This window comes from Apodemus sylvaticus, chromosome 8, assembly GCF_947179515.1.
Source record: "Apodemus sylvaticus chromosome 8, mApoSyl1.1, whole genome shotgun sequence".
Classification (NCBI taxonomy): Eukaryota; Metazoa; Chordata; class Mammalia; order Rodentia; family Muridae; genus Apodemus; species Apodemus sylvaticus.
In genome coordinates this window covers 85,619,042-85,646,977 of record NC_067479.1, presented here as the reverse complement: position 1 = coordinate 85,646,977, position 27,936 = coordinate 85,619,042, and the positions used below count along the sequence as shown (strand labels likewise).

Sequence of the window (27,936 nt, the reverse complement as noted above, 5' to 3'; positions counted from 1 at the left end):
TTCCTTTTCTTAATAGATGTTTCTGGGCTGGGACCTAGCTCAATAAATAAGTAAAGTGCCTGCCCTGCCAGCACGGGCCTCCAGGAGCACGAGGCTTAAATCCACATTAAAGAGAAGGATGACCAGGCGTGGTGGTGCACCCTTTATCCCAGCGCTCGGGAGACAGAGGCAGGCATTTCTTGGCCAGCCTGGTCTAAAAAGAGAGTTCCAGTAAAACCAGGGATGCTACACAGAGAAACCCTGTCTGGAGTGGGTGGGGAGTGGATATGGTGGCGCAGCACTTCATCTCAGCATTCAGGAAGCAGAAGACAGGTGGATCTCTGAATTCTAGCACAGTCAGAGCTAAACAGTGTGATCTCATCTCAAAAAAACAAAAACAGACAAACCAATCAATGAACCAAGAAAGAAAGAAAGAAAGAAAGAAAGAGAAGGAAGGAAGGAAGGAAGGAAGGAAGGAAGGAAGGAAGGAAGGAAGGAAGAAAGAAAATTCAGTCAAAATAGCTGCACACTTATACTCCCAGGAATGAGGCGAGGGGAATGGTGTATGTGTCTGGGGGGAGAGGGGCATTGAAGGGTACATAATGGGACAGTCTTGCCATGTAGTCTAGGCTAACCACAAACTTGTGATCCCCTTGTCTTAAGGCCTTCCTTGGTGTGTGTGGGCGGGTGGGGGGCGTGGGGTAGAGTGGGGATACACGTATGCCACGGTGCATGTGGACAACTTCTGGGAGTCAGTTTTCTCTTACCAAGTGGGTCCTGGCCCTTTCTCATTAGCCATCTCAGTAGCCCCCAGCCCTACCAATGCTCTAACGCTGGAGGCAGAGAGTCTAAGGTCGTAAGTGCTGCACCACAGAAAGCTTCATTGCACACCACTTAGAAGGAGAAAGAAGCTTAACGTTTGGAAATCAAAGCTGCCAGGCGGTCTACGAGGTGGGAATCACACGTCACATGGCGGCTGTCAGCACAGCACAGGGTGCTGGGGTCCTTTACACTTCCCAGGCACCTTTTTGGTGTTGTTGTTTGTTTTGTTTTGTCTTTGTCTTTTCAAAAGAGCTTTAAACAAAAAGCTGAGGTTTTCAGAAATATGAGCCACTTACTCAAATTATTGTTATAAAAAAAAAAAAACACAAACCAACCCTGTTCAAAGAACTGAGCTCCACTAAAAACATTTGTGAGAGAGAATGAAGGTCATGCTGGCTCGTGGTTTACCTTAGAGAAGTATCCAACCAGATGACAGCCTTTTTCATCATTTTTTGTAAGCACATAAAAAAGGAATGGCTCGACATCATAATACAATGTTTTGTGGTCCAGGAAGAGCTTGGCTAACAAGCAGAGGTTTTGGCAATAAATTTTGCTCATATTCCCATCAACCTAGCAAAAGAGAAACAGACAACATTATTTAGCAGCAAAGTATCATTAGAATATAAACTTTCTTCTGTATATCATTTTAAAAAGTATATAATTTTATTTCTAAATCCTACACTCTAAGATTAAAATACTCCATTAAACAAAGACAGTGTTAACCAGGGAACAGCTGTTATTTGCAGAGTCAGAATCCCATCTTTCCTCTTGTTAAGGTAAATTCAAGACAGCTAACATCTCCACCTCCTTAAGCTCGTTCAAGAAACAGCAATGCTAGCAAAGTCACTTTCACTTGCAATTTATTAAGAATTAAAATTTATCAAGCATGCCCTCTTACTTTTAAATTGGAGCCAAGTAAATCTGAAAATTAAAGAAATAAAAATTTCATTGTGCATGTCAAACTTTTGTTATTTTCAAAAGGACTTCAAATAAAAATAAAATAAATGAACTGCTTGAGTTATTTTGATTCTTTGAAAGTGTGGATTAATAGCAGAGGCAGCCATTTTGGTTTTATCCAAGTATCATTTTAATAACTGGAGAAGATACAATCTCTGTGTTGGGAATATTTACAGAGAGAGCCAGGTGCATATAAACCTACAATAAGTATCACGACTACAGTCTCCTTCTCTTCAAAATAAAAAGCCCAAGCTGGGACACCAAGGCCTCCACAGGAGCTAAGGCACACATACCAATGTCTTTGACCAAATGTAGTGACTTGCTGAAGCAGAAAGCCAAGCAGACCCTGCACTCTTAGGGGAGACAGGTTTTGCTAACCCAAGCTCTTTAACAATGAACTTGACCATTCCTAGGTCTCCTGTGGACCATACTGGTTCTTATACTGCACAAATTATTTTTAGATTTCATATAACTATTTCCCTTGGACAGAACCTTAGTCCCACACATAGCAACATAATCAAATACAGGCAACTGGCACTGAGGATACAATTCTCTCTTTAATTAAAGGAAGTTTTGATGTATTTGGGAGTATGGTCCTTTTGGAAACAGTGTTGTACACACGAAATAACAGTGATGTACTTCTGTGTATCAGAAACAGAAATGAAAACACTGAAACAATCTCTGATCAACTCAGAAAAGTCTAAGAATAGGGACAGGTACAGAAGAAACTCATGAAACCTGTAATCTGTGGTTACTGCTTACTTGTTTTTAAGTCACAGAAAAGATCTAAAAGTTTCCTTTCCATAACCGATACCTTCAATCAAGATGCTAGCAACGGGCCGTAGGGTTTTCTCCTCACCTCGGTATAGGAACGAAATACACTTCTGGGCGACTTTCATCTCTGCACTTTCCAAACACATGCCTAACAAGACTGATTATCCTGCCCAGATGACATCCTGATAGATCAGAGCGTCCACACACAGGATTACTTACTCATGATGATTTATTCAATAATTACTTAAGGCAAGCAATGTGTTTTGCTGCTTGGGAAAAGATGAACAGTCGTTTCAGTTTCTTTTGGTCAGAGGAAAGGCATCCAGGGCATCAGGGAAGGAGCAGAGAGCAAAACGGACACAATACAAAGGCTCCCTGAGACCGACTCTGGACCTCACCTCCTTGGGGCTGTCACTGTCCATCAAGTGGGGTAGCCTGTTAGAACCTAGCTATCCTTTGCACTGGGGAGACTCACCAGGAGCCACCCCACCTTCCACCCTCTTTCTGCTCAGGGATATGTGGCTATGATTTTTGGTTGTCACAATTGAACTGGCAGCACCACCAGCAGGAGGTAGATGGCAGGATGTTGCTAAACACCTTAAAACGTATACTACAGTCCCTATACAATATACAATTCAGCTTGAAATGTCAGTAGTACTCAGGCTGAGAGGCCTGCATTTGGCCTTTAATAAGAAGTAATAGCACAGTCTCACAAACAATTCCACTTGCCCTTGAAGCTCACTAGAAAGAGCAGGAAGGTGCTTAAAAAAGTACCACAGCAGTAGTTACCTGACCAGTCTTGGGGGGGGGGGGGTGTCTGAGAAGGCTCTTAGTCACAGAGAAACTGCTGACTTTCCCTTTATTATAATGGAGAGACACTGCAGGCCAGAGGAAAACGCAACCGTGCAGCAGACACATGGGAACATGGGCATTTGGAAAGAGAGACCCTAAAGGACGCTGTTTTTCAGACAAAGAGGACATCATGTCTGCTGTGGAAGGAAGGCTTGATCTGAGACCCTGAAGCATAAACAACACACCAAGATGGTAACAAAGATGACAATAGAGCAAGGCACAGAAGTGTGCCGCCACGGTGAGGAGGATAACAGTGAGAACGGACAGACAGGACCACCAAAGAAAGCTTGAATACCTCAGTATTCAACCCATCAGCTAAACTAGACCCCTGAGCCTGGCAGCAGATGCCTGGCTAAACAAGGAAAATAAAGCAAAGACTTTTTGCTACTACGTCAATTCTGAAACCACGAGATATCTTCAAGAACCCTACAATGACACCTACGTGAACACAAGGGCTTCCAGTGAACAGCAGGGTTCTCTAGGGTAGCCGTCCACAGAGCGTGGGGAAGGGTCCCTACATCTGCCGGGATCTCGCCCCGAGGATTTATCCACGCTGGCAAGACCCGGACGGAAGCACAGGTGTTTGTGTGCTGAGCAGATATGTACAGCTGCTCAATTCCCTGGAAGAGGGAGCACCTGCCAGACTCTGGCTGGAGCTGCTAAACAAAGCTAATTTCTCCTGCCAAAGAATGTGGAATTTACAAAGAGCCAAGGAGATCACTGATTCACTGGTGGATACTGTGCTGTAGAAAGGGACTAGAAAAAGGCAAAAAAAAGTTGATGTGATAGAGTAAAAATTCATCAGTCTAAATGGTTGCTTAATGTAGTTAAATATTCCAAACCATGGAGCTATTTTAAAGAACAGTGTGACTTCCAATGCCAAGATTGAACACACATTGTATTCTCTATATGCAAACCATCCAAGTACACAGTCAACAGTTAGGAATATCAGGGTTCAGAAAGACAGTGTTTTTGTTTACACGTGCTTACCTCAAATACTGAGAGGTCTTTCCTTCGGTAAATTTCATTTGCTGGAGGATGGAACCATCCACACTTCTTTGAGTGTCTTAGCAAAATATTTTTACTCTTCATATATTTAAGACAGAATTCACACAGGTAAAGCTTTGGTAATCTGTCAAAGTTTAAAAATCAGAAAGTCTATCAGAGTGACTATACTATTCAAGAGAGAAAAGCTAAACACTGCCCACTGTTTCTAAGACATAAAACAGCTGTAAAACCTTTTGAAAACATTTTAAAAATGGAAAAAGAAGCCAGTATGGTGGCATACACCCTCAACCCCAACAGTCGGTGTCAGAGGCAGGAAGGAGAGGGTCTCTATGAGCTGTAGGCGAGCCTGGTCTACATATCTAATTCCATACCAGCCAGAGCAACATTGTGAGAGTCTGTCTCTAAAAAAAGGCAGGGGGGAGAATCCAGTAATAAAGAAACATAAAGACCTTAAAATATTTTAAATAAAGCTTATAATAAGATGTTCTAATTTTAATTTGTGACCAACCATCAGGGTTTTCATGCGTGGTGTCACCACCTAAAAATCAACAATTCAGAATGCTATTCTTTAGTATATTTTTAAAAATTCAGATTTAATGTTATATTTCCAATAGTTTTAATGCACAGTGCTGTACATTATTTATAAATGAGTTTATTATCTTTAAGATTATATGGATACCTAAAATGTGGCTTATTTCTGCCTCTGATGAGGAAGCTATATAATGCCAAGGTCTAGAGTAGCAGACGCAAGGCTGACAGTCAAAACATCACATTTGTTTTCTAACAATTCCACTGCTGCTCTAATTCTTAAATTAAAAAATGTTTTAGGTTTTTATCTGTAGTGTTTTATTCTTAACTTAGTTATCTGCACTCAGTGCTGCAGAATTTCTAAGCACGTATTCTTTAATCTTCTAAAAGTAATGGTACCGTTTACATAGCACCAACAAAGGGTTTGAGGTAGGCTAACACATATTATAGACATCCACTTCAGTGATGCGGCCATTAAGCCTTTTCAGACACTTTAAACTATGTGCACATATTACACAGATAAGTAAACTACACACACACACACAGGTTCATGTATATACATGGCATCAAAGTGTTAGGTAATGTGTATATGCGTGAGGCAGACACGGTCCTCACTCTAACAACCTCATCATCATTCACGAAATCTCAGCTAAGTTGGTCTTCCACTGAGACTTAGATGATTCCTCTTCCTCTTCTACAAAACCATTTTTTGAGATGGTTAATCTCACTTTGTAGCCTTGGCTGGGAAGGTAAAAACCCAAGATTCTACTAATACCATGTGACTTGATGTGGGCATCAGAAGAAAAGAAGGTGATATGGTTGGTCGCTGAGACACTCTTAAGAGTTTAAGAAAAGCAAGAAACTGACAACATTTTCTGTTCTTTGAAAAATGTTGACTGTAAATGGCTTTAAGTGATTTGGGAAGGGTCTCTGAAAGTTACCAGCCACCTACTACTCCCTCCAATTTTTTCTATTTTCCTAAATTTCTGGGAGAAGAACCATGAAAAACGAGGGATGAGAAGTTACCAATAACGTCTTCATCCTTAACTAAAAGAAAGCCAGTGTAGGAGATCTATCTATCACGCGCCTATAACCGACTACTGTTTTTTCTGATTTGGTTCTTTACAAAACCTGCAACTGTCTTACTAACCAAATGGAAACAGGATGACCTCAAAAGTCAAAGAAAAGTTTATCTTTGTTGTGATGTGGAGACAGAGTTTTTCTGTGTCCTGTAACTAGCTCTGTAGACCAGGCTGGCCTTGAACTCAAGAGATCTGCCTGCCTTTGCCACCCTGAGTGCTGGGATTAAAAGTGTGTGCCACTACCTCCTGGCTCAAAGAGAAATTTACAATACCTGTGGTTCTTAAAGTAATATACACTTCTTACATTAAGAGTGAAGTAATATACTGTGGTGTTTTGTATACAAAAACATACCACCAAAGTAAGCTGACAGCAAACAGGTATAACTGACTACCAAAATTTATGTTTGTTTATTCACTCATTATTTTTGGAGACAAGTTCATGGCTATCAACAGACTATGTACTGACAAAGATGGCCTTCAACCTCCAACCTTCTGCCTCCACTTCCGGGTGTGCATGGACACCATGACCTGTTTTCCGTGGTTTGTGGTGATGGAAGCCAGACCTTGGCACACTCAGAAGCACTCTCTCAGCTGAGCTGCGGGCGTCTTTGGAACCCAAGTGTCCCCCCAAATCATTCCATTCCTGTTGCAGAACACACAGCCTGCCAGGCTCGGTCCCTACCTTGCATATTCCTGTGGGTAAGGCGAGGAGTACCAGGTTTGGATTTCGTATTTTCCGAATTCTATTACTGAGGGGTACCGGCCACAGTCTTCCACTCCACTTTCACACTCAATTTTCTGATAAACAACAAGGGCAACAAATCATGATAAAATACAAGTTCCAAGAAGAGAGTATTTCATTTACATGGTTTCTCCTTTTCCATTTGAAGCTACCCAAACATGTCATTGATCTTAATTATGAATTTTCATGTTAAGACAAAAAACATTAAGCATCTTTGCACATAATTCATATGCATGCCAAATCATATCCTAACAAATATGCCAAGTGGGCAATAAGTGTGATGCAAGTGAATCCCTATGTCTCTCCCCCTGGGTATAACGACATACTGCAATGCATCCGAGCTGCAGTTAGGAGATGGTTCAGTTGCGGCTCCACACCCTTGCAGGTCCCTGCTCCTACAGGAAGCTGTATGCAGCCCCTGGGAGCTATCGCCTGTGCTGTGTGACATGGAGAAGTCCTGTTCCTTCCCCTTCTCCCGTGAAGCAGGCTACACGAGGCTGAGCAACCACCCTAGTGGCCTCCGTGTCTACTATACTCTCTGACATATGAAACGACATTATTTCTTGAACAAAATCCCAAGCTTTGGGGCTGGCAAGATGGCTTAGGTGAGGCATTTGCTGCCAAGACTGATAATCTGGTCTCTAGAACCCAGATGAAAGAAAGGAATTAATTCTTGTAAACTGTCTTCTGACCTCCATGCCTGCACCATGGCACTGGTGTGCAAGCCCCACCCCCATCCAGACAAAGAGATTAATGCAATTTTAAAAAATAAGCTTTGTCATGTTATAAAGGGCTTTAGGGCTGCATTATCATTCAGATAGGGGCTACAGTCCCTTACTTTTCTATAGGAATATCCTCTCACTCAACACGCAAAGAAAAATTTTAAAGAGAGAAATCTGACATTTGCTTTAGCTGAACGAGAAGAAACACAGTGTCCTGTCAGAGGCAGAAGAAGGAAGGACAGTCCTTACTAGTTCTTCAGATCAAAGGCACCACAAGTCTTTAGGACTGGATGCTGCTAAAAACAATGCTAGACGCCCACAGCAGACAGTGTGACCTAAAGGGAAGAGGGGATGGTTGGCCACGCACTATTGTCTACCGACAGTAAAACATTGTAATTACTTGTATGTCTGAGAAGTCTATATAGCCTTACTTCTTGTCTGCTGACAGTAACCGGAGTGGAGCTGACATGGTAAGTGGAACCATTTAGAGAAATTACTAGACAGTAAAAATGAAGATGACTTCAATTGATTATAAAAGACAACCATACACTCATCAATGCCAGAAAGCTAAAAATGGACACACTTCAAATGGCTAGCCATCTGCGTCGGGACTATTGGTAAACTGAGAAAGGCTGTGCTTTTGGGTTACAATTTGAAATTGTTATTTTCAAATTGTGGACAAGAACTAACAGAAACCCTTTTAAGGCTTTATCTTATTCTTTATTCTGTGTTTGAGAGCGTGCATGCGTGCGTGCACCTATGCACCGCGCTGTGCTTCTGGGTAGGTCAGAGGACAACGCTTGGGAGCTGGCTCTACACACACACACACACACACACACACACACACACACACACACACACGGGTTTGGGGGATTAAACTCGGCTGTTGGGTTTGCACAGCAAATGCCTTTACCCAATCAAGCCATCTTACTGCCGTCGTCGTCGTCGTCGTTGTTGTTATCATTATTATTATTATCACTATTTCCTCTATGTAGCCCCAGCTGTCCTGAAACTGGCCTTTCAGGACTCTGAATTCAGAGATATGCCTGCCTCTGCCTCTGGAATGCTGGGATTAAAGGCATGTGCTGCCACGGTCAGTTAATTATTATTCTGTGTATAACTAATACTGCTTTGGTCTGTTTTGTGAGATCAGTTCAGTCTTCTCCTATTTTGAAAAGAAGAGATAATCTACATTTATTGCTATAACTAAAAAGAAAAAGGAAAAAAGAAAAAAAAAAAAGCATAAGCATTAAAGAAACACAAAGGACTCCCCAGCCTCACTGCAAAGGTCAGAAGCCACATGACTCTCATTACTGCTGTGTGGGGTCTGGGCCTTACCTCCCAAGACAGTTCCCGGGCCTGCTTGAAAACGTCCAGATCCTCTTCAGTCACGATATCCTTGTTTCCCATCACATTTACATCTGTACTTTCTTGTTTGATGCTTATTTTAATTTCAGTATCTGTCATTTAAAACCAGCAGAAAGTGTGTTCACTGATCTGAAGTATGGGTGACCAGTGCATATTACCAAAAACGTCCCGAATTAGCACAGTGGGCAATGGGATCTCTTTTTGCGTTGAGCTTATATAGCTAAGCCCTGCTCACAGATCCAGCAGTAACCCTTTTCCCTACTACATATATCACTGTCATCTTTCTATATCAAATACGAGGGAAAGTAAGAACAATACAAAGCAAAACATATTTTTTTCAACCAAGATAAGAAGTGATGTCTAGTTATAACATTACCATCATTAGTTTTGAGCTCATAAAATCTATCAATTTCTCCAAATGACACATTTTGGGTTTTTTGTTGGATAAAGGGTAACAAATGAAAAGGGCCAATTTGTTCACAGAACTTTTGAAACTGGTTTCCTACGGTAGACGGGTACACATGCAAACACACTCAGATCCAGTGCACACGCCACAGAATCACAGATCAGGCTCTGCTGAGCCGGAAGCGGGATGAACTTTGTCATGAGAAAGCCATGGAGCAGAGGGAGAGGCAGAGCTCAAACACCTGGCCGGAAGCACGGCCAGCGCACGCCAAGGCGACACTGGCTGCGACAGGGGACACTGGCTACAGAGGCGGCACGGGAGAGGGCACGGCAGAGGCATGGCGTGGCTATTCATGCGGACTACAAAGCCAGGAGCAATGCTGTGAAGGTATCTGGAGGGGGCGTGCCTAGTGCCACTACGAATGAAGTAAATAACAGAAGGCCGGAGATATTAGTTGAAAACACATTTTTTGAGGTTTAGTCAGAATTAGAAAAAGGTCAAAGTCTCACTGCATGTGTGTGGAAGTGAGCGGCACAGAGAAAGAGCCTATGTCACGGACAGGAGCTGGTTTCCTGGCTCTGGGGTTGGGGAGGGTGGGCGGGCGGGCAGGGTGGGCTGGAGCTTTCACCTCTTGCTTACCATTATCCTGATCAGGGTTAATCCTTCCGTCTGCCAAGCTCCCCTTCCCTGGTGACGGGGTCCCCATCTGAGGGGTCACTTTATATTTTAATCTGCCTAGCATCCTGTGCTTTTTAAGAAAAGTTGTTCGCTTGAAGTGAGCAATGGCTTTAAAAATATGTCGTCTAGTCATCCCCCAGCTAGAGGAGGAGCGAGACAGAAACCTGCTCCTAAAATCTTTTTTTCCAAAGAAACGGGCTTTAGCTTTTGCCGTGGAAGAGAATTCAGTTTTACGACGCATGCGTTTGGGTGGTGCATAGCTCGGGTGTCCCTTTTTTCGAGACTGTCCCTGAGTGGTATAGATATGAGAAAGTCCATCACAGAGTGCCTTCAGCTGGCTGTTGCTAGTAAGACTGCTGAAGGAGGGCTCACTGGGCTGGCTGGAAGAGCTCTGGGTGGAGGCAGAGGAGGAGCAAGGGCTGGACTTTTGTGAACTGGGGCTCTGACCAGAGACGGGGGCGGGGGGCGGAAGTGCAGAAGGTGGAGGTTTTAGCTTTTGTGTGGTACCTGTAGCCAACACATGAGAAGTGCATGACTGTTTCTGAGAGACCTTTTTCCTTGGACGGTAGTGCTTTGAAAAGTCTATTATTTCACCTCGGGATCTGCGACCATCAGGTGATGGTGTAAAAAACTTAGTAAGGCCATCAATGAGCCCTTTGGTTTTCTTGTTAACTTTAAGTGTAGAGGCAGAAATGTAGGTGGAGGAGGTGGTGGTTTTGGTGGTGGCACCAGGCCGGGTGGGGTCTGTGACAGCCAATCTGCTGCTTGAGTCCTTCCCAGACGCAGCATGACCAGATGAAGGTGTGGTACAGACTTTAGTCTTTTGACCCCTACCAGGTGACCCCCTTCCTGTGAATGCATTCATGGATCCTTCATCACTGGTTACAGACCTAGGCAAGAATTTAGAGAATAGTATCAGCATTAAATAACAGAACTATAAAGGCATCTAATAACAAATCTATAGGAACTAGATGCATAGTCAATGTAACTGAACTTGAAATGATTCACTGCAGCCTTAAGAATGGGTTTTTGTGGGTGCCACCACCTACGTGTTTCTTGGCTGGAAAAGATAATAGATTCTACCTGTGTGTCAGGATTCTCCCAGGGCCTGTCTAACAGATACTAGGAGAATTCACATGGACTCAAGTACAGTACAAGGAAGAAGAAATTTGCAGATACTAAAAACATCCAATGCTTTCAGTATAATTAGACAAAAAATAAGTCATCCCCAGTGCTGTTACAGTAAGTATGATTTCCTGAGGTGTCCTGTAAGAAGTCTTAGAGAAAGTAGGTCATGTGTGTGATCCAGAGTAGAAGAATATACTCATTTCTGGTTAGAAGTAATTTTTCACTTAGTTTGAAAAACTACAGAAGTTCAATTTGGGTATGTCTATAAATTTGTACTAAAAAATAAAAATAAAGGTATACTCTTCTAGTTTATGCTTAGCATGATAAACAGCCAATAATACTAGGAGAAAAGACAATTACAGCATAAAATATTGCTGAAAAAAGGACAATTGCAAAAAAAAAAAAAAACACCAAAAAAACAAAAATAAAAAACTGAAGAAATGATTGAGAAGCTGCAGCAGGTTGGACATGACATGGGAAGTCTGGTGGGGAAGCAGCACATTCACCATGGGCGTCACCAGACACTGGGCCTGAGGACCTCGGCTTCCGATTTGCCTGGCATTTCACCTCGTGTGTGCAGGGGTCTGGCCACACTGCTGTGGGAGGTCACCCACACACAGCTGCGCACACGAGCGGCAGCTGGCCGCCTGCATCCCCCTAAGGCAGCCTTGGGAAGCTCCCATATGGCTGGAAGAGATTTCGGCAACAGAACCATTTGCATCTGATCATGACAATGCTGAGGCTGAGTTATTCGTTTAGCTGAAGCTAATGGAGAAATGGAGGCCTGAGAATGGTATGATAACAGATTACCAGAACACCTTAAATAATTACACATAGACCATGTTTTAGTGCCTATCCTGTACACAGAGATTTAATGAACCAATTTCTGTAAGGTTCATCTGAGGTGGCTCAACTGCCAGGAACTTTGCCTGGCACCACTATTTCAGCCAAATCAGGTGAACACTGGAGATCTCTGGTGTCACCAGAAGACACCGTGAGGGTTAGCGACAAATAACTCATCTAGGCTAAAAATGTCTGCATTATAATGCTGCATCTGGACTGGATCTGGAGGGCACTGGCCAGAAAGGATAACAGGCTTATAAAGCCTGTAAAAGAAAATCTCCCCAGACTGTCTTAAAAATTCCTGAGCTCAAAGGACAATTTTGGACAAACAAGAAGTTAGGATTGGTGCCAGGTGCAATTTTCAGCTGTGTCCTTTGTTTGGAAAGCTTATATTCTAATTTGGATTTTATAAATGGAACCTTGAGGATACTGTCCCATTTCAGGAACAAAGCCTACAGAGGAAAAATAAAAAAAAAATATTTCTACCTCAAATGACACTAAAATGAAAGATTTTATTCATAAATGTTTTATATTTGTTTCTAGAAATTAACAAGCAAAAATCCATTTTAAAATGTCTAACATTCCAGTTAAAGGGCTTTCATTAAATTTCACTAAAAACAACAACAACAACAAAAACCCAAAAAACCTCTAGTAAGGAGCTTGCACTTTCTACTTCTCCTTTGGAAGATGAAGTGCAGATGGGCTTCGATACAGTGGACTTCTTCAGGTGAAGTAAGGGGGAAAAAGAATATACAAGTAAGATTCACAGTATTTTTTTCAAGGCGGGCAGAATACCTTCTTGTATATAAAGCACAGGGCCTCTGTCCTTAAGCCCCCAAAACACCCTGAACTGTCCAGGAACTCACTCTGTAGATCAGGTTGGCCTCTTTATCTCCCATGTGCTGGGATTAGAGGCCTGAGCCACCTACCATGCTCAGCCCTGTGTGTGTTTCTTAATACTGACGGTTGAATCTATATTCTATAGTGGCTAAAAATGCACTCTCTTCATCTTTTTTTCAGCTAACCTTTAATGACAACTAGACAACGGAAAGAAGTTGGAAATGGGGCTATCATAGTAGACTTGGGGTTTAGTGCAAAATATTTTATCTGTATTTCTGCATGCATCTGCACCTGCCGAATGGACCCATCTAACTCTTTACAGGACAATCATTTATAGGTTTCTCAGAAGCTACTATTTTGGAGAAGAAATCTAAAAAAAAAAGTGGTAATATTACATTAGCATCAGAAGGGAGAATTATTTTTTTAATGCTATCTGTAATGATAATGAAACTCTTTAAAGACATGAACAAAATACTTTTTGGTTTAAAAAAATTCCTGTGAAAATATTTATAAAATTAAGCTGTTTTAATGCTCAGCCAATAAAAAAGGCTGAGGAAGTTTGCAGTTCTTACAACACTTCCATCTTGCTGCTTGAAATATGCCACTCGGTATCACAGCTACTGCCAAGAAGACCCCAAAATACCAAGTGTAGTTACAAATGTTATTTTTGAGGGGAAGATCCCACAGCTTATGCAAAAGGAAAATACTCCTTATTGAGTTTAGAAAAATTATGCTAAAAAATCTGACAAAATTCGAGGGGATTACAATTACCTACATTTTTAAAAGCACAACATAAAAGATTTCTTTTAATAAGATCTCAACCTACAACAATCGTTGCTTTAATTTATTTTTCGGTCGTCCAATGGGTTTTGCATATCGCCGTTTTATTTGTGCAGCTTTCTCATGAAGTAGTTTTCTTCCCTTTTTCTTTGGTCTGCAGACTTGGCAAATCCACATCCCTGAATTAATATATATATGAAAAAAAAATTTAATGTTTCACTTAAGTTGAAGATATTAAATATAACCCTGTAGCTGTAATCTGACCAAGGACGCCTGAATGCAGCTCTTCCTCTAGAAAAGTGGGTCACTCCCTGTTGCTCTCTTTAGAAAAGACACCACTGAAAGTCAAAGACCCCAGGTCATGGTGATGAGAGCAGGGGCTGGCCCTGGCTTACCACTCTTCCCTAAAGCTGTTCCCCACTAAGCCACCCACCACCCCATTCTCACCCAGGGAAACGTGTGTGTGTGTGTGTGTGTGTGTATGTGTGTGTGTATCATGTGTGTGAATGTATGTTATGTGTACATGCTCAAGAAGGTCAGAGAAGGCACTGGATCCCCTGGAACTGGTTATAGGTAGTTGTGGACTGACTGGTCCTCTGTGAAAGCAGTGAATGCTCCTAACCACAAAGCCATCTCTCCAGCCCAAGTCATAAGCTATTTATCTTTTATTTCTTTCTTATCACTTGGGAGAAAGTTTTTAAGTCAATCAGACTTTTGAACTTCCTTAGGGAAAAGAGATTTGTTTGTTTTATTAACCACTTCCAGAAATTTCCAATACTAAAATGGCTAAGAGTTTAAGTATTTTAAAATTAAAACTTAACAATTTTAGCTATTCTGGCATTATAATAGTTGAAATGATATGTTTAGCATATTTAAAAAGATGTAAATATTATAGACAAGTTTAGTAGATCAAAAAGCCCCAATTCAAGTCAGTGGGGAAATGAGGAAACATTCCTATTCTTCACAAGAATGATTCAGCCCTCTCCCTTTCCCTCTTCATTAGATAAGGTCTCAAGTAGCCCAGGCTGGGCTTGAACTCTGATCCTCCTGCCTCAGTCTTCCAAGTGCTGGGAAAAAAAGTCATGATTTTTTTCTTTACTATCAAACTAATTTAAAATATTAAGACTATAGTTTTATCAAATCTAAGATATTACTACTCGTAAGATAAAAATTAAAGATGTTAAAAAGTAAAAAAGGAAGTATGTCTTGGCTCAGTGGTTCTATTGGCATTGTCATGAGGATAAGTCCTCATACACTGGTGGTCAGTAAGTGGCCTCTAATTAGAGAATTCTTCTCTACGAATTTATCTTCAGGAGTGAAGGAAACACTTGCAGCATTTGAAGTATTTACCGTAAAGAATTGGTTAATTAAATCAATTATGGTTCATTTATACATGAGGCTGCAAAATCAAATACCTTCAGGAAGCACCTTGACTGCGTATGACTAAAGCAAATTAGAACACGTGACAATAGGGAGCAGTGACAGGGTGGCAAATCAAAGCATGCATGCCCCACTGAGACAACTCAAGGTAAAATTGAAACGTATCGTGCCAACAAAGCTCATTTATGGCCCACAAGCAGGTCTGGAAGCCCTGCTCCGTGTTATGGTGCTCAGCATGACTCGTGTAAAACCATGTTTAGGAGAGCAAGCAATGGTATGAGGATGCTTACCATCTGCTACTGAGAAGGGGAAACTCAACTTTACACACACGTGCAGAATGCTCCCTTGAAAAGGGCGTGGTGCAGAAGCAGGGAACATATTGGTAACTGTTTTTTTCCCCTTTATGTTTCTCTTATGTTTGTATTCTCTATACCTTCTGCAATGTCAATATATACATACTATTAATAAAAGGGCAAGCGCATTGTTAAATGTTTAACATATTGCAAACATGAGGGCAGGGACATGGCTGACTTACACATATAAACAGAGAAGAAAACTCCATATTACACTGGATACGGAGAATTCATATGTTCATGCATTTAAACACCAACCAACAGCCTACCCTGGTGATGGCTTCCTGTTTTAGTACTCTGAAGTCATCACTGTCATCATGAATTTTATAAATACAAAATTCACTTCTTTAATTGGATAATACAGACAGGGTTATAAACTCTTGACAAGAGAGTCTTCTTCCTCCCAAGGTCTGAATTACCGTGCTATGTTACCCTAAACCAAATGACTTTATAATACTCTTCTACTGAAACCTGCAACAACATGGGGTGGGGAGCGGGAACTCCCAGACATCACAATCAGGTTAGCAGGTAAGTACTGAACTACTTAGCTTATTTGTTTCACAGTGCTAGGAATTCCATCAGACCTCACACAGTTAGGCACGTGCTGTATCACGCACTTGCACTCCCAGCCCATCTTTAATATGGTTGGAAAGTTCACCTTTTGGCATTCTGGAAAGTGGTGGGTCACAGCACTCCATGTGGAATCCTCTATCACAGGAATCACAAAAAAGCATATTATCCTGTAATACAACATATTAGAGACTTGTTGAGACTAAGACCAGTTGCAGAACATCAACGCCCAAGTTACCAGGTTAACCTTAAGATGTAATAAAGGAGCCACCGTTTCCCAGTGTGGTGAGCCATTCCCTATGTTTAAGCATTGCAACATTGTATGGGGGAAGTGCGCCCCCACGGATCACCTCCCTGGTGCTGGGATGTGCGGAGCGTACTCACTGCATTTTTGCCTTGGACTCGACATGCGCTGCACGTCTTGCATTCGATGCACTGCCACCTCAAGGCCTTCACATTTGTGGTTAATTCAGGACAAAACTTCAAACAGGATGGGTGTCCTGCAATAAAAAGCAATTTCTCTGTCAATAAATAGTGCCTTAGTTTATAAAACTCTCATTCCCTTTATTCAATGGACGCAGTGAGCCTCAGGAACTGGAGAACAAAATAGGCTGTACAGGCTTACTTTCTCTTCTTTGTCTCTGCCTTCTTTCCCTGCACACATGGAATGACTGTATGATACTTTCCCTGAGATAAACTTGAATTTTATCTCAGTTTCAACTATCAGTCTTACAGGATTTGATGGCAGAGTGTGTGTGTGTGTGTGTGTGTGTGTGTGTGTGTATGTGAGTAGTAGTAGTAGTAGTAGTAGCAGTAGTAGTAGCAGCAGTAGCAGCAGCAGCAGCAGCTTATTGTTACCGAGACCTCCATGTGCCCACAGCTCTTGAGGATGCTGTGCTGTATATTGGTACCCAGGTTCAAACAACTGATCTCTGTGCGGTGAAATCGTATAAAATAAAAAAAGATGGCTAAACAAAAAAACTGGCTGAGCTTAGTATGGTGGGGATGCACACCTGTAATAACATGTTTCGGGGGTCTGGCCAGTGAAAAACAAGATCTTTTTTATTTTGTTTTGTTTTGTTTTGAGACAGGGTTTCTCTGTGTAGCCCTGGCTGGCCTCGAACTCAGAAATCCGCCTGCCTCTGCCTCCCAAGTGCTGAGATTAAAGGTGCTGGGCTGCAAAGCAAGATCTTGTCTTAACAAAGGGCTGAGGCTGTTTGGAATGCTACATCTCCGGGGGGCTTGAAGAGTCACTCATTACATAGCACACAGAGAACATCTACCACGCGGACAGACCAAGAACATCCCTCTGCCTTCCAGTTCCTGGGTCACTGAGCTTCTATTCTGAAAGCAGGGGACAAGTATGGAATCTGGGAGCTGAAGGAGACAGACTTAGACAGGATGTTAGGAAGCCACCCTCGGCACAGTCCCTCTGTTTTCTTGAGCACTGTGTAGCTTCATACAACCCTGGGCACTTTTTTTTTTTAACCCAGCAACATTCTACATGGCCAGTCTGCAGAAAGCCCCAGAGGGACAAGACCAGGATTCCATGCGTGAGGGAGCAGTGGGAGGCGAGGCTCTGGAAAGCAGCTCCATTTCAAAACTAATGACCCTTTCTCACACAACCCCAAGGAGATCACCAAACTTGATTATTATTTCTTTTTTTAAAATCTGGTCTTTAAATAGCAAGAACATTAGAAAATCCCATGTGAGAGAACTTATAACCAAGCTGCAAAGGGAAGCCCAAGGGGTAATAAAAAAAGCAGATTCTGTAATTTCGAAACTGTTTTATAATTTCCTGACTTTGGCAGCTTCATTGTTTAAATATGTATTTTGGGTTCCTGCCAAAAAGGTTCTCCTCCCTAAAGCTTAACAGGTGCTTCATAAAATTCCACTCACTAGGAGATTTGGCTTTTTGAAGTAAGAACATTCAATATCAATCATCAATACCATTAATAAAAGTACACAATTCCCTACTCTTAAAAAAAATCAAAACATCTGTATTTAAGATGTTGAAAAAAATCAAATGCTGCCAAATGGTTACAGCCTCAGGCCTGGAGAGACACCCCGGCAGACGCAGTTAACCTCCAGTCTCTTCTAAGGGCTTCTCATTCCAATGAAAGGGAGACGGTTCAATATATAAGGGCATTGACCGCGCCCCCCCCCTCAGAAACAGCTTACAAGCACAGTTCACTGGTTAGCTAGAAGAGTATGGTTGTAAGGGAAGGGGCCTCGAGGCTACTTTGATCACCGCCCCCATGTTGAGAGGACTAAAAACTCAAGTTTTAAAGAGCAATTTAAATTCCACCCTTAATATGGATCCTATCAGCTTAAAAATATACCATTTACTCCTTCTCCTTCTTTCCTGTAAGTCATACATCACCTGCACAGATGACCTCAGTTTCATGCACTGAGTATTTTTCCACCTTACACTCTCCTTTTGTGCTCTGTAGCTTGGTCTTCAGTAACTACAGTAATTCATATCATATAAGAGCTTACTATTTATTCCTGCAGATATCCCACAATAGGGACTTTTTAATAATTTTGCATTTTTCAAAAGTAATAGACTCTGGCCATTTTCAATCAAAAGCAAAGAACATTTTTCCTCTTAGTGCTTTCTTCCCCTTTAAGCAGTAGTATCTCAGACTACTACTATTTAAGCTGCCCTACCAAATTCCAAAATCTTTAGCCCATCTTTTTTTAGGAAGCAATCTTCCCTTTATTTAGCTTTAAGGAAATGGTTATAGATCCTTCCAGCTTGACAAGTCCTTGGTTCTGTAAAAGACTCTGCGCAAGGCAAAGACATTTCCATTTTCCTTCCTCACATGAATTTTAAAAAATAAAACAAAAGATTGTAACTGAGTCTTGATGTATTGCTGTACATCTATAGTAACGAGATACTAGGAATCGATAGTATTGATAATATAATTCCTCACCTCCTACTGGGGCACTCCATAAACTTAGTCATTTTGCTAAAATCCTCAGTCTCTCTGCTGAGAGAATTCAAGAGAATTTGTCTTTCTGGGAATGGTTTTATTACTGTGGTTTGCAAAGTATTAGATTTTGAGAGCCTCGTTAAGTCTTCACTCACTTATTCATTAAGCACATAAGTATTCATAGTTTACAATAGTTTTATCAAGTAAAATCAAAGAAGAATTTGATTAAAATTAGCTAAGTACCAGAGGACCCACAAACCAGGAAAGATTTTCTTCCCTTTGAAGAAAATCCATGTACAGTAAATTCAGTGATAGTCCTAAAAGCTGTCTATGCCCCAATTCTCATGCCATGTAGACAAAGCAACTCTATAGGCATGGGTCTGACATGAGGAGAAAGGAGGAGGTGTTGGTAGCATGCAACAGTCTCCACTTGTCACAGCAGATTCTGAAGATGGAGGAAGGAAAGGCGGAAGTCAAACGATGACGTTCCCTCTGAGAAGGGGATTCACCTGACAGCAAGGCAAGGGCTTAGCAAACAAGTAAGCAAATCCTATTACAACCAACGGACAAGGACGTGGATCTTCTCTCCCTTGCGTTTCAGGCAGCATCCCAAACCCGCTGACATCTGTTGAGTCCTACAATGGATTTCTGTCCTACAGCTATAAAATAAAAACTATTGTCTTAAACGACTAAATTTGTGTCATCAGTAGAAAAATAACAAAGGGCCAGGGATGATGTGGCATCGTGGTGGAGTTCCTACCTAGCACACACAAGGCTCTGGATTCAAATGCAGGTGGGAGACAAGGAGGGAAGAGGGCAGAGAAGTAATCAGGTGTCAGGCCCCTCAGGCTGGTTATTTAGCTTTCAGTATGTGGAAGGACTCTTTCTTCAAAAGACATTTAATTTGCATAGAAACACTAGACATTAGAAACAGTAGAAAGAGTGCGACTCCTACCCTTTTGGGTCACGAGATGTAGCAGAAAAAAAACAAGTATTGGTGCACTCTAGAAACAGAGACAGAAGAACTGAACATTCAAGACAACCAGCCTGGACGACACAGCAAAACCTTACTTTCGACAATGCTTGTCCACCATGCAATGCCTTGAGTTCACTCCACAGCCCCACAAATGTAAGGACTATGGAAAACACCAGCCACACATCTTAACAAAGGAATATCTTCCTGCCTGTGGAGCAAGTGCTGTACTGGGGCACTCAGTGGGTTACAGAAAGAGAAGGCTCCCACTGTCCTAGTCTCTCACACCACAGCAGGCCTAACCCAAAGCCTGCATACTAAACAGACCTATGTACCTCCATTAAGCACACACGGATTTGCTGTTATAATAACCTAAAGCTCATCTTGACCTGACTTGTCATCAATTAATCTACAGCAGCCTAAGTTACCTTTGTAAGTTTTAAGTCTGGTCATGGAATTTTTCTGTGGCTATCAAACTAACTTAGGAAAAAAATGTAAATTCTTTCATACAGGTTGTGAAACCCATCCAAATTGGACCCCTGCTAACTCTATTCCAAACCATAATCCTTTGTGCTCTGCACCAATACTGGCTGGTTCTTCTCTCCAAGTCCATGGAGTTCTCCTCCACCACTGTGGACTCCCCCTTTGGTTAAAGAGTCCCTTCTCGGCCAGGTGGTGGTGGCACACACACACACTTTTAATCCCAGTACTCGAGAGGCAGACACAAGTGGATCTCTGAGTTCAAGGCCAATCTGGTCTACAGACAGACGGAGTCCCAGGACAGCCTGGGTTACAGAGAGAAAGCCTGTCCAAACAAACAAATGGAGACCCATCTCTGTTCTCCAAGCCTAGGGGCCACACCATGCATTGTTCTTGATCTTGACACCATCACCAGGTAAACAGGCTTCTGATATTATGGTTTTCAGCCTCACCTCAGGCCCAATGGAGCTAGTTGACCACGAACTAAAACCTTCCAAACTTGCCTTTCACTGTGATGACTCAGAGACACTGTGGCTTCTTGGGGGGCGGGGCTCCCCTTCTTCCTCCACTTCCTATCCACTCCTCCTTTGAGGTGGGGCTCTCATCCAGTCTTTCTATGTCCTTCTAGTCAAGGCGCCTGCTTTCCAACCCAATGATCCAATCTGTGTCTAGTCACTGTGAAACTAGATGACTAACCAACTCCTCCCTGAGGCATTTATACATAACAACTCTAAGAAACCAGTGCTAAAAAACAAAACAAAACCCCCAAACCCCTAAAACCGTACAGCGAAAGGTTGTCCCTTTCCTTCCCAGCTCCCACAGCACTGTTTCTCAGGATTGACACTGTGGTAAAGAGGAAGCTGGAAGCCCATGCTCCATTCTACCCACAGACCCTGCTCAGTTCTGCAGGGGGCGCTCCCTCCTCCTCGGTCCTCCCTCTCCTCCCCCCCTCCCTCTCCCTCTCCCAGCTGCACCACAGCAGCCTCTCTTCTGCCTCCTGTTTCAACGAGCTTCCACTTAGTATGATGCTGTAATTTCAAACTGTACACTTATCTTAGATTTGCTAATTTGAAAACACACATGCACACAACTCATCTGTAAGTAAGATTTAACCACCCAGCAATCTGAGCAGCAGACACAAAATTTCATTTGGCATAATATCTAATACTTATGTGAAGCTAATTAAAGATAATTTGGCTTTAATGAGGCAAGGAGAATAGAACAGTGTTAATTTCAAAGTAGGCCGACCCATGAAAGTCAAGTAAAATCACTCCCCAGCCTCAGCATTTCCTCAGACCTGAGGACTGTCTCTGTTCCCAGACTTATGAGTGGCTAGGACAATCTCTGGACGTGTGTCACTTGGTTGACCATTTTACAGCCCTCATGCCAGCCCCATGAGTGTAGGGGACAGACTTACTATTCTTCATGTTGTACAGAATAAGAAAACCTGGGTTGCAGCCAGCAGGAGGGGGTGGGGCATGGCTGGGGACGCTACAGTTGAGGCAGCTTTCTGTGCTTCACCTCACATTTTTACTGCACATGATCTTGGGCAGCTTTTTAAAAACGAGACTTTAAGCAAGGAAAAAAAGTAGTTCTGACCATTTGTTATACAGTCATCTGAAAAGCAGAGGGAGGCCCAGCGATCTCACTTCATGGTGGAAGCAGAAGGAAACAGTTATGCTCACGTCTGTGAACGCTCAGCGCTGTACAGTCGTCATCACAGGAATGGGACTTCAGAGAGCGCTGACTAGGAGCGTTGTACGCACATGTGAGACGCACACTGAATACTCACCACCTGCCTCTGGCTGCATCTGGGCTTCCTCCTTCTGGCTGTATATTACTCACAGACATTCTTCTTTTTTAACAAAAAATATCTTATGTTTAGAATGCCTTTGACCCTTACAAACAGTTCCAACCCCATCCTGGGCCAACGTATGGGAAGGCAGCACTCTCCACAGGGCAGTCCCCTGGAGCTGCAGGACTGGACTGTACCAGCATGGCTCACATCCTGACAGGGCACAGAACTGCCACAGTACTGCTCTACTTTAGAGCCCGGAGAGTCACCTTCAGGCATCCTCTATGCTCTAGGGACACTCTATGCCCTAAAGCTTGGATTTCTGCCAGTAACAGAGGTAGACGTGATCCAGGGACAGAGAACCTCACCCTCTTGTCTACTTGCTCGAAAAGAAAGGGTACTTTTGAGGGCAGAAAGGACAACCCCAGAAAGTAAGGATGGAGAAGTGGGAAGCTTCAGAGAAAAGACATTTCAGCCACTTTTGTGCAGAGGGGGCCAGACCTCTCTCAGTTGTGTCTTCAACCTGGGAAAACTAAGGGAGCTTGATAGTATCAGAAAGTCCAAGATCAATCTAGGTAGAATTACATCTTGATACCCTTTAAGGAAGGCCTTGAAGTTAGGATAAAATCCCAGATTCTTAGCAACTTGGCAGGGCTGAGTGTGTCAATCAGCAGTGGGGAATATATGAAGAGAATCTTTCATCCCACATTTCAGTACTTCGGCAATCTGTCTAGGTGTCCCATGAACAGATACTAAAATGAAATAGTAGAGGGCATTTTTTAACGTACAGCTTAAAATCCACACATAAACACCAGATATGTGGACACCACAGAACTGATCAGGTAGTGACACAAAAAAAGTAATTCATTTGAAATGAGCCTTATGAGAAGACATACAAGGTAAGTAGAGTCAGACTGAGGGGTGAGACACTGCCGGCCCAGGGGAGCAAGGACCATAGACTGAAATCTATTGACCTGAACACACAGACGCTTCCATGCTCTTCTGTCGCTACCTAGGATACCATGGGCAAGTTAGAGAACCCTAATGAATCCATAGAGCTGGCCTGGCAGTGGTGGCACACGCCTTTAATCCCAGCACTTGGGAGGCAGAGGCAGGTGGATTTCTGAGTTCGAGGCCAGCCTGGTCTACAAAGTGAGTTCCTAGACAGCCAGGGCTATACAGAGAAACCCTGTCTCGAACGAACAAACAAGCAAACAAACAAACAGATTCCATAGAGCCCACCCAAGAGATAGCAAGAATACATTTTCAGGCAGTGCTCGACATATCTTATTTTGAAGGCTCTTTCCACCTAGTCAGGTCCCGGAGGCTGCCTGACCCATAATGGCCTATCAAGGAGAACCCCTGAATAACCAAATAAGAATCATTTCACAACGCAACCGATCATTCTATCCAACCACCAAGCAGCCATCCTGTGTGGTGACAAAATCTTACTCACAGCTATCAAGTGGGACGGCATGAGACTGTTGGAAACCGTCACTTCCTGCACTCCCAGGATAGCCCATGCTGACTATGAACTGGGCTGTTAGTTCCGTTAAGTCTAGAGGTAGGCACCATCATTACTAATGAGGACAGCACCTTGTAGAATGACTAGATGACTAACTGGAAGGAAAGGGTCTGGGCCGTGGCTGCCTCTGTATGAGAGCATGCTCTAGGTTCTGCAGGGCTGTTTTTCTTCCTTTCTTCTGTTTGCTGGGACTGAACCTTGGGTCTTAAGCAAGTGCTTTACCACAGAAAGAAAACTCCAGCTGTTAGCCATGAGTTTTAAACTAACGTTTTTAGGGAAAAACATATTTCAGTATCTGGGAGAAAAACGGAAGACCAACACAGAAAGATTAACCTTTAAAACCTTGGGCTGGGGGGTGTACCTTAGTAGTAGTGTTTGCTTAGCATGGATAAGACCTTCAGTTTGATCCCCAGAAAAACAACAACAACAACAACAAATGTATGAATGGGGCACCCAGTATTCCCATTTCACGTGGAGGAAGGTGTGTGTGTGTGCATGTGCACGTAACCAGGCTGACTTTGATGTGCTGTATCAAAAAGAAGAGCCAATAACAAACAAACAAACTTTAAAAACATAAACACAATTTGCCTTTATATTTCTGAATAAAACTGGAGGCATAATCTTAAAAATCAGTTAACACAGAGCTGGACTGAATTACTACATCCCACCAGTAGGTGTCATAACCGGAAACAATACAGACTTCACTGGAATCTCCCTGAGACTGGGGAGAACAGAGGGATACTGTGTTCAGCTTAAATCCTTTGCTATGAGCTAGGCGTGGCAATAGTTAGATTTGGGAAGGTGAGGCAGGAGACTGACTGAGACCAGGATTTAAGAGATTGGTCCAGGCAATACACTGAGCATTTCAAAATGCTTAGCATGGGGCAAGTAAGAGGAGTTTAAGGCCAGCCTGGGCTACATGGAGAGACAGCTCAAAAAACAGTCACACAAACAAAATCTCTACTACGAATTTACTTACTGACCTGCAGTCTGACATCGAATTAACCACACAGATATGACACTGGAGCTTGCTTACAAATACTACTGAACAGAATCATATAAACATGTAACATAGGTTGGTATTGACACATTCCTATTTCACCCTTGACCTGTATAATGTTCTTACATTTCAAACCTATTCTATCACCAGATGATTTCTTTAAACAACATATGCTGTGAGGTTTTGCTAGAGATCAAGAGCATGCAGCTCCGACCCTGGACACAAGGCAGAAAGCACACAGACCAAACTCACCACTACTGCCACAATCTGCACAAGACAGGAGCTCTTCTGGTTTCTTTTCACGATTTGACTCTTTAGTCCCCAAACAGAAGCTACATATTGGAATGGGATCGGCACGGGGCTATAAGAAAGAGAAAAAAACCGAAAACAAAACATATTGTTAGCCTTCCTTTCAGAATGTAAAACAAATTATTAAATTCAAAGTGTCTTACATATTTCTTAAGGAAACCCTGATAAATTAAGCATTAAAAAAATCATCATTTTCTAATAAAAATCATCATAAATTATGAGGTTGCAAAGTAGTATCTGAATACATTTAAATGTAGTAATCAGATCTAGAAGTAACTTTTGTGAATTCAGTGAAACCTAAGACCTTTAAATATCGCAGAGCCTTCAGAAGGAACACTAAGGCTTCATCTGTGATCCAAGCGGTCGCACAATCTGTATGTACAATAAACTGATTCATCTACTCGGCAATAAAGACCACGGACACCATCTAGTTCATTAGTGAGAGTATTTAGCTGAGCTTTACCAAGTGTTGTGATTATTCACCTATTAAATACCGGACATGAAATGTACGCTTCAGACAGCCCATGAACAGAGAACGAGCAGGAACTAAAATTATGTTGGACTTGAGAAGATCAAAAGACTATTAACAAGGCCTCTCTGGCACCAAGGGCTTCAAAGGGAGACCAGGGCACACAGAGGAGATAAACCCTCCATCACTGACATTCACACTTTATAAAAGAAACAACAAAACATTTGTCTACCCCCTGGCACCCTTTAACTCTCTCTGGCAATTGCTTTTAACAATGTGTAAATCTACATACATTCTGTGTCTCCTCTGTTGATTACCACTGCCAGCAGGGCAGACATTTCCATCCACATGAATGCAGTTCACTGTGCCTTCAGAGCTACATTATCTTGAACAGCCAAAATTGTATAAAAAACTAAAATTTTATTGCACATTCCAAGCCTTCACACATGTTGTCTGAAGCCTTTATACGGAATGTCATGAATCAAAAATTCAGGGCAAGAAAACTCAAAATAATCACAAATGTTTTTATATGGAAATCACAAACAAGATTGTGCTAGATCTAATTCTCTATGTCGACAGCAGCACAGAATAAACCTCATTTGGGCAACTATTCAATCCCAAATGCCTAATACATAGCCTGGTTCACAGTAGGCTCTCAAAATATGTTTACTGGCTGAATAAATAAGGAAGCAACTGCCAGTTAAAAAGAAAAATCAACCACTTCTTTAAGATAATATTTTGGATGGTTATAATGATTCAACAAATGTCTTGGTTCCTCTAACAACGTGCAATCAAAGTCAAGAATTCATCTTATGACCTAGCATTCGCAAACGTGTTAATATGACTGTGGCTTTCACCTTACAGTATGAGTGTTCATTACCCTGTCCTTATTTTCATCTTGATTTGTTCTATTAACATGCTCACGCTTTACTTTGAGGTAGCTTTACAAAAGTATTTTTGTAGCTCTGTTCAAAAAGCTCAGGGTGAAATATTCTGTTCCAGAAAAACCAAAAAAAAAAGAGGACAAGCTACAACAAATTGGTCAGTGACTCCAGCCACAGTTTCTGAAATGCCAGATAATCAGCACTGCGTAATTATGGATCCATAGTTATTACTTGCAACTGCTCGGCTGCAGTACCTTGGGAACACTTTTGTTCCTTTAAATAGCAATTAAAAGAACAATCTGGTTTTAAAGTGACAACGTTCCCCTGATAGATTCTGGCTAAAGCACAGTCTTTGTACTAATGGGATCCTTGCTTTCATTTGATAGAACAATGTTCAAGCCACTGCCGACACCCTTTCAGTGATAAATAATTTACAAAATGTCACATATCATTCACGCAACGAAATAACTCCAAATCTGCAGCTCCATTTTTCTTTCCCAGATGGATTTTTAGCTGAAAGAGAGACATGGCCGCCAGCCAGCATTCACGCTCATTTTTCGTTTTTAACTAAAGGTGACACAAAGGACAAAGGTTGCTAGTAGTTCATGGCCAGAAAGAGTGATGTCCCGCACGCTGCCCAGTAATAGAAGCAGAGATGCTATCACTTCACGCCACATTCAAGTGAGCCCCACCATGCTGATGTATGCTCACAACCATTTATTTTAAGGATAACTATCTCACAATACTCTATAAAACCACTGCATTATACAGAAATGTCTGCCCTGCTGAATTATTGATAATTCAAAGCACTTTTTTGCTAACCTCAGTGTAGCTGAGTCTAATTAACTTTAAAAAATTGTCACTTGTATGAAATGGAACTTGTATAGTAATGCATGTAAATGGGTCACAGAATTATTTTGATTCACTATTTTCAGATGACATATAAACTGGTTTTTTTTTTTTTTTTAAATAATCCCTTAAAGTAAAATGGATTCCAGTCAGAATGAGGTCTGGTTAAATAGCAATTTGATTCCACACAAATCTATTAACGACAAGTGGTATTTAAGAACTTTGAAAACAGAAGCCCAAGGTGATCATGGCGGCACACACCTGTAATCCTACCATTTAGGAATAGGAGGCAGAAAGATTGAAATGACTTCAAAGCTACCTTGAGTTTCAAGGCTAGCCTGTGCTACACAGTGAAACACACTCAATAGTCCCCTTAAAAGAAAATCAAAACCAAATCCAAACCATCCAACCTTATTTGGAAATTCTTAATTCCTTTCTTTGACATCTGGGGGAGGGGTGGTTGGCAGCAACATAGCCATCTTGGTGGGTAAAGTAGCTATACAAACATAATGACGGAGTTCGCTCCTAGGAACCCACACAAATGGACAGAAAGGGAACCTGACTCAAAAAGTATCTTTTGACCTCTAGTGTGCATAAACAATACAATACTAAATAAATATTTGAAAGAAAAACCACAAAAGAAATCTCATAACAGTGTCTAACTTGTTGGTCAAATTTTCTATGATGTCTGGTTGTACTAACCTACTGTTAAACCTAAGAACAACATTCAGGGAGGAGTGATGATAGGAAGGAATGAGCTGACTCTGTTCTGTAAGCCACTCTCCTGCCTTGCTTCTGCCTTGGCCAAGCAATGGTGCCCAGGCAGCAGGGAAGCCTCCTCCCACAGCCTCAGTTACTCACCAAGCAGGCATACGGCATTACCCTACTTTACCAAGGAACCGGA

At 42.1% G+C, this 27,936-nt stretch overlaps 1 protein-coding gene across 6 annotated transcripts in view; it reads right to left on the bottom strand.

The window, feature by feature from the left end:
• Kat6b (lysine acetyltransferase 6B) overlaps positions 1-27,936 on the bottom strand; it is a 167,700-nt gene that overhangs the window by 37,030 nt on the left and 102,734 nt on the right. For 3 of the 6 annotated variants that reach the window (XM_052189866.1, XM_052189867.1, XM_052189865.1), the window contains exons 3-11: positions 24,774-24,882; positions 16,197-16,312; positions 15,901-15,982; positions 13,556-13,688; positions 9,880-10,808; positions 8,805-8,926; positions 6,685-6,800; positions 4,375-4,516; positions 1,210-1,371 (exon numbers count right to left, since the gene is read on the bottom strand). In XM_052189866.1, the coding sequence (XP_052045826.1) occupies positions 1,210-1,371; positions 4,375-4,516; positions 6,685-6,800; positions 8,805-8,926; positions 9,880-10,808; positions 13,556-13,688; positions 15,901-15,982; positions 16,197-16,312; positions 24,774-24,882 (1,911 nt within the window). The remainder of the gene's footprint in view (positions 1-1,209; positions 1,372-4,374; positions 4,517-6,684; positions 6,801-8,804; positions 8,927-9,879; positions 10,809-13,555; positions 13,689-15,900; positions 15,983-16,196; positions 16,313-24,773; positions 24,883-27,936) is intronic. The other 3 variants (XM_052189868.1, XM_052189869.1, XM_052189870.1) reach the window with 3 other exon arrangements.